General features: G+C 34.8%; 1 protein-coding gene across 1 annotated transcript; it reads left to right on the forward strand.

Moving 5' to 3' along the window:
* The first annotated feature begins 2,575 nt into the window (after positions 1-2,575).
* Positions 2,576-5,756, forward strand: LOC109021208 (inositol oxygenase 1-like). The gene is made up of 11 exons (XM_019003805.2): positions 2,576-2,706; positions 3,000-3,102; positions 3,627-3,708; positions 3,828-4,032; positions 4,234-4,293; positions 4,382-4,434; positions 4,569-4,691; positions 4,776-4,845; positions 4,927-5,005; positions 5,088-5,169; positions 5,278-5,756. The coding sequence occupies exons 1-11, from the start codon at positions 2,676-2,678 to the stop codon at positions 5,302-5,304; spliced, it is 915 nt and encodes a 304-aa protein (XP_018859350.1). The 5' UTR covers positions 2,576-2,675; the 3' UTR covers positions 5,305-5,756.
* Positions 5,757-6,882: the final 1,126 nt, after the last annotated feature.

Genomic DNA, 6,882 nt, shown 5'->3' on the forward strand with positions numbered 1-6,882 from the left:
TTATTTCTCCTGAAAAAACACAAAACACAAAACAAAAGCTACAAAGAAGATAAGGGAAGGAGGAGGAGGAGGAGGAAGGGAGGGGAAGGGAGCCGAAGCTCCCACCCCTCACGCCGGATCTATGACCGAGTTTTTTTTCGGCAAGCCGAGAGAGAGCGCAGAGGGAGTTTTTTGGCAGGATTGAATTTTAGGTTTACGCATTCTTGGTACGTAGGTTTGTTACAACTTACAGTCATTGTGGTTGTGCAACATTATAACCTGCACGTATATGGAATTAACATATCAAATCTCTCTTCTGCCTGTATTTCTTCATAATTTGAAGACCGAGTGGAAGCGTTTTGCAGTCATTAAACAGTTAATCAAATGGAGACAAAGGAATATGAGCACACTCTAAGCATGAGACGTGTCAAACTATCGTTCATACGAAACAATTTGCAAACAAATGGATCGGTTTCGTTTTGGTTTTCTTGTTTTTTTAGCCGAAAGATGAAGGTTGTGAGGAGTTATTTTGATTTTCTCATCAAAATAAAAGGTGAAAAATAGATAGCCGTCCAAGTGGCAGCCGTGAAGGCAAGGCATGGAGATATTTTGAGGGAGTTATAAATTTATATTATCCAATTTTACTGTCCTTGGTCGCTGAAACTACATGATATTTTAATTAATTAAACTATACGTGTATTTTTCTAAGAATATGTGACAAATTGAAATTGTAGGTCGTGGGTCAGAATGCCTACTTGTCTGTGCAACTCTGCACATTGACTTCTGTGCAATAAAATAATTGGTACGTACGGCCAGCGGAGTAACAGCTGGATGAAAATGACATTACATGTCATGACGTCACATTACATACCCGCTCCGAATATCACATGTATCTTAGGAAGGATTTACATGCGTTCACTCAAACATTTCACATTTATAATTTTTTTAAAAGGTGTGAAAATATTTTTTTATAAAATATGAAAATATTTTTTATAATGCGAATGATATAAAATAATGAACAATAATTGATAAAAAATAATTATTTTAAAAATGATTAAGATAAAAATCTTAGAAAAATAATACGTTATTTTTTATTTTGTTTTTGCTAATCAATCAAAATTTAAATTATATATTAGATTAGTTACCTTACTCTTTATAATAATAAAATATTTTATATTTTATTTATTTTTTGAATGCTTTTTTTTTTTTTCCATAATTCCCAAGAATCTATACATTAAAATATATAAAACCCATCTATCAACCTAAAAATAGAGGAAAAGAATGAGAAAGGTGCTACAAATAAAAATGTGACTAAAATTATCAAGACACTCAAAAAAATGGAAATAATGTTAAAAGAATCAAAACCATAGAGAGAAAATAAGAATATTATATTATTTGCCTAAAAGACACTTCTCAACATATCCGTTGAACCCTTATGGTTAAAGTCAAGTTTATCTATTCAATGTCTATTCAAATGTAGATAAGAATGAGAATATTTTAGGTGAAACATGACTAAGTAGAACAAACGGCTATTCTAATGCCATTACTATGAGAGGATATAGATGTTTAACGCGATAGAGTTTGAATTTTTTTATCTAAATTTTTATTAAAAGATATGTCTTAATTTATCACAAGTTGACGAAGACAATGAAGTATATATTTCTTATTGTTATTTTAGAATAAGATACATGCAACATCAATTGCCATGGCCATTGGCTATAAATTTATAATCAATTTATTGAATTGTGTAAAAATTACCATTTTTATTTAATTGTGAAATTGTATTTGTCATGCCCTTATTCATGTACTCATTTATCTATTAATTATAGCTTATGCCTAGAGAAAAAGGAAAACAAAAGAAGAAGGCACTTCGGTGTCAACAAATCATTGGCCAAAAACATCGAAGTTAATTGTACCACAAAGTACATTCGACACTCTCTCTTTGTGGCCAGTCCAATAAAATCGTCCAGGTATCTAATTAGACACGTGTAATCCCTGGGCTGCGCCACTGTAGGAAACGTTGCTCGACCATTGATGCCGTAGTGTCGTACATCGTCAGAGCTAGAGAGAGTGTTGGGGTAAGGAAACGAAGCGCGGTGGCGTTACGAAAGCAGCAAGTGGCTGGAAACGACAACCGCATGAATGCTCAAATATGACTGGATGCCACGTCAAGTGAGCCCCACAGAAGAGAGCGTGACCCTCAAGCGATTGTGAATTCCAACTCCAAGCTGACTCAGCCGTGACAAAGATATTGCTCCCGTGGGTCCCATGACAGAAAGATAATTATCAATAAAACAGACGGATACCTGATTAGCCAGCTAATCACCACAGCATGATATCTCTCTCCATTTCCAACTTGCATGGGAGTCCCTTCAGTTTCCAACTTTATCTCCCTGCCTCTATCTATCTATAGTTCTTTAATATTTTTATTTCTATTTTACTTTGTCGTAAATAATATAAAAATCTGATTTAATATGTGGAAAATGGAAATAGAAGTAAAGTAGGAAAACTGAGATTTTCAGGTAAGGACTCGGGACCTGCGAATTCTCAGGGAAGGACTCTCCGGCCAATTATAAATACCAACCATTTATTAAACTCACAATGCAACTACAACTCAAACTCTTCATCACATATATTAAGTTTTCTGTCTTTTTCTTTCATTTTGTTGAGATTGTGTGGTTTTGTTTTGATTCGGGATGACCATCCTCATTCAGCAGCCTGAGTTTGGTAAATTTTTTCTATTCCTTTTCCTTTTTTTTTTTTTTCTTTTTCTCTTTCATTTTTTGTTTCCATTTTTTTTGATATAAAATTAATATCTAAATATGCCCATCTGATCATTTTTTTTTTGTATTTTTGTTTATTAATCTGGATGACTATATATCCTCATCGAGCAACTTGAGTTTGGAAAAATTTCAACTCTTAATCAAAATGAAAATCGAATATTGGCAAAAAAAAAGTACATTTAATTCCATAAATGGTTTTTTGTTTTTGTTTTTGAGTTTTATTTTGTTAAATTACAGGAGTTGAGGCAGAGGAAACAAAGGTCCCTGCTGACGAGAAAGACTTGGTGTTGGACGGTGGATTTGTTGTGCCACAGATCAATTCATTTGGCCAAACCTTTAGGTCTGCACCTTTTGCATAAATTTGTCGTTTCCAAACTTAGCAATATCCATAAATGAAAGTGCAATGTTTCTACTACCTTTTGGGCCTCTAAAACTTGAGAAATAAGGCTATGAGATCTGTCAAAAACTGATTTCACCACTGAAAGAACATGAAAATATACAGTGGATCGATCATGTTTGATGATCTGCAAACGTCATGTTTATGAGCAAAACCATCACAAAGAGGTCTTTTTGATCTTCAAGACTTTAGATCTGACAGATGTAGTCATTTGCATTTTTTTTTCTTTTTCAACTGACCCAACCCAAAGATGATGTTATTTTCTTTAAAGTTGTTATGATTATTACATATCACAAATGATTGGTGAAGCTTAAACCCTTGGTCTATCTATTAGTGGACCAAAGGCCCAACTACACAGGCAACACAATAGGTCCAATAACATTCGGCCCAATTCCCTTGTTATGACAGAAGTGGTGATTAAACTGTCTAGTTATTCTAATAATCTTGTACCAAAAACTCAAAAATAGGGACTATGATGCTGAAAGTCAGAGACAAGAAGGCGTCGAAAGCTTCTACAGAACGAATCACATTAACCAGACTTACGGATTTGTAAGCAATATCCCTGCCAGTGCATTTACTTCATTTCCAAGTCATTTCTTTTCTTGGTGACTGAAAATTTAAAGTATCAAACACATATATTCTGTCAATAAGTTGAATTAAATGCACAGGTGAAAAAGATGAGGGAAGAGTATGGCAAATTAGACAGGGTGGAGATGAGCATATGGGAATGTTGTGAACTTCTTAATGAAGTTGTTGATGAGAGTGATCCGGACTTGGACGAGCCCCAAATCGAGCACTTGTTGCAAACGGCTGAAGCAATTAGAAAGGACTATCCCAATGAAGATTGGCTGCACCTAACTGGCCTTATACATGGTAAACTCCTCTTCTTCTTTTTTTCCTGTTTTTGGCCGGGAAATTGATTAGAAGGTTGCCCATTTCATGATTAGACATTTGCATTTGTGTTACTCATAAAGGCATCATGCTAATGGACAGACTCTCGGCAAGTATTGTAAATTTGATATGATCTTATTTTTAGGAGTTTTTAGCTTATATGGTCTCTATGATTTGTTTTAGACCTTGGGAAGGTGCTTCTTCTTCCTAGCTTTGGGGAACTTCCTCAATGGGCTGTTGTAGGTGAGTTCGAGAAAATAAACGATAGCATCTCCTTTTGCCTTCCTCAGTAGTACAATTTCAAATTGTTGAATCATGAACCTTAATGCAGGTGACACATTCCCAGTTGGTTGTTCTTTTGATGAATCAATTGTCCATCACAAGGTATAATTCTTTCCTCGAATTTTACGCAATAAGAAACACATGATTGCAATGCATCTAGCTAGTGACCGAGTATTTTTGAAAAATAATGATGTTGGTCAATCAAATCTGATCTAATATTAAAATTCCGACCACAGTATTTCAAGGAAAATCCAGACTACAACAACCCTACTTACAACACTAAATATGGAGTTTATGCTGAGGGCTGCGGGCTCAACAATGTGATGATGTCATGGGGACACGATGACTACATGTATTTGGTACATCTTTTAAACCGCAAACAAATCATTTAAATTTATCTAACTGCAATGAGAAAATCTACAACTTTGGAATGTCTTTTTCAGGTGGCAAAGGAGAATCAAACCACTCTACCTTCTGCAGCTCTTTTTATCATTAGATATCACTCCTTCTACGGTAAGTAAGAAAACAGAGAAATGCCATAATTTGTATCCAAGCATGCCCCTTTCGTTTTGATGGACATATTTGGTGTTGCAGCATTACATAGATCAGAGGCATACAAGCACTTAATGAATGAGGAGGATGTTGAGAATCTGAAATGGCTCCAGATATTCAAGTAAGAAAATATGGCTGATATGTTGCATTTTAAATCAAGGGTGCACACTAAATGTCATTTTATGGGTGCGTTTTTCATGCAGCAAATATGACCTTTATAGCAAGAGCAAGGTTCGGATCGATGTTGAAAAGGTTAAGCCATACTATCTTTCCCTCATTGAAAAGGTGAGCACCATGGGGGCATCATCAAGCTAATTGTTCTTCCCTTTATCACCTACATTATTATTTATTGGTTGGAATTTACTCGACACAAACATTTTTATGCTGTTACAGTACTTCCCCTCGAAGCTAAAATGGTGAAAACTCAGTGGATTTGAGGTTTAACGAATCATCGAGATATATACATCAGAGTGCTTGCCTGTTTTATAGCTAGTTGTGGAAAACAGTAAATCAGATGTCTTTCCTAGCTGTAGTTGACTATTTCCTTTCTTTGATGGTAGTGATCACGTATGTAATAAGCTTAAAGTTATGTTTTGCGTGAAATTTCAGTTCTCCCTCATTTAAATAATGTTCTCTTGTATTTCAAAGCTATTCTGAAAGTTAATAAGCAATGAAAATTGTATGGCTTGTGTTGGGATTGGTTTATCATATTTTTTTGGAAGTAAACCGACCCAAACTCCAATCACACCCCAGATGTATAAAATAAATATGAATGTAGAGAAAATGTGAAAGAGTGTTCTTCATCTTGAATTTTATCGTTTTCATTCGTATCGTTTGATGTATCTATTTTTTAATGAAATAGCCTTTCTTGTTAACAGAATTGGGCGTTGCCATGAATTGTCAAGTCAAGCACAATCCATTTAAAAAAAGATCGTAGTTAGGTAGGGTTCATTCCGAGTCATAAATCAGATAAATGGAACCTCCTATTTGTTTGCTCTTCCCTTCAATTAGTGAGCCATTGATTTGTATCCTGTCCGCAATGAAAATGACAGTGCACGGCTCATCCTAATCTTTCGGTAGATTTTAAATGATCGGCCGTCGTGAGCCCGAGGGAACCTTCGGTCTAGATCTTAGACCAGTCAAGTCAAAACTCCTGGGGCACAGATAGCCAGATTACGATCAAACTAGACCATTGACTTTGCTTTGTTTAATAGCAATCAGCACAATCATGTCCATTTGTACAAGCTAGCATGTATCAAAGTCGAAGAATGTAACCTTATATAATTGCTAGAGAGTGGGAAATTAATATTTTCCCGTTCAAACAAAGCTGCAGAGATCTAATCAATATTTTTAAAAAGAGTGGCGGTACTCCCACCAAAAAATGGGTACCGATGAGTGTAAAATCTTTTTTTTTCTTTTTCTTTATCTTTTCTTCAAACATTTTTTTAAATCACTTTAAATATTTTTAAAAATAAAATAAATTAAAAACTTATTAAAAAATAATTACTTAATTATTAAATAAAAAAAATAAAAACACAATTCGGTAAAAAAATTCGGTATATATTTTTCGGTGTGAGTGGTGTTTCTCTTTTAAAAAAACAGACCAAAAGAAAAAGGTCAGGAAGGTAGCGGACTTATGCATTTAGTCTGTGACGTACGTTGGGCTATAAATGGCCGGCCCATCCATGCAGAAGAAACTCAAGCATAAATTATGAATGGCGGGCCCATCCATGGAGATGAAATTCAAGGTGGTTGGGGTCCTCCTAGCATATATTATGATTGACCCAGCTCGTCTCTCACCTCCAGAAACTCAACATTCAATCAGCCCTGCTCGCTGCTAGCACTTGACCAAACCGAATCATAAGTACTTATTAAAGGTCTCCTAACATCCACGTAAATATAAAATATTTCACCCCAGAAAGATTAAAGAAAAGTTTGCCTTATTTATATTTATAAGATTAAAGATTAAACCGAATAGATTTTGATGATATATTTTGA

Source organism: Juglans regia, chromosome 7, assembly GCF_001411555.2.
Source record: "Juglans regia cultivar Chandler chromosome 7, Walnut 2.0, whole genome shotgun sequence".
Classification (NCBI taxonomy): Eukaryota; Viridiplantae; Streptophyta; class Magnoliopsida; order Fagales; family Juglandaceae; genus Juglans; species Juglans regia.

Coding starts and splice junctions, on each gene's coding strand:
- LOC109021208 (XM_019003805.2), top strand. CDS start 2,676: ATGACCATCCTCATTCAGCAGCCTGAGTTTG. Junction 3,103..3,626: donor TCATTTGGCCAAACCTTTAG/GTCTGCACCTTT, acceptor ACTCAAAAATAG/GGACTATGATGCTGAAAGTC. Junction 4,692..4,775: donor ACGATGACTACATGTATTTG/GTACATCTTTTA, acceptor TGTCTTTTTCAG/GTGGCAAAGGAGAATCAAAC.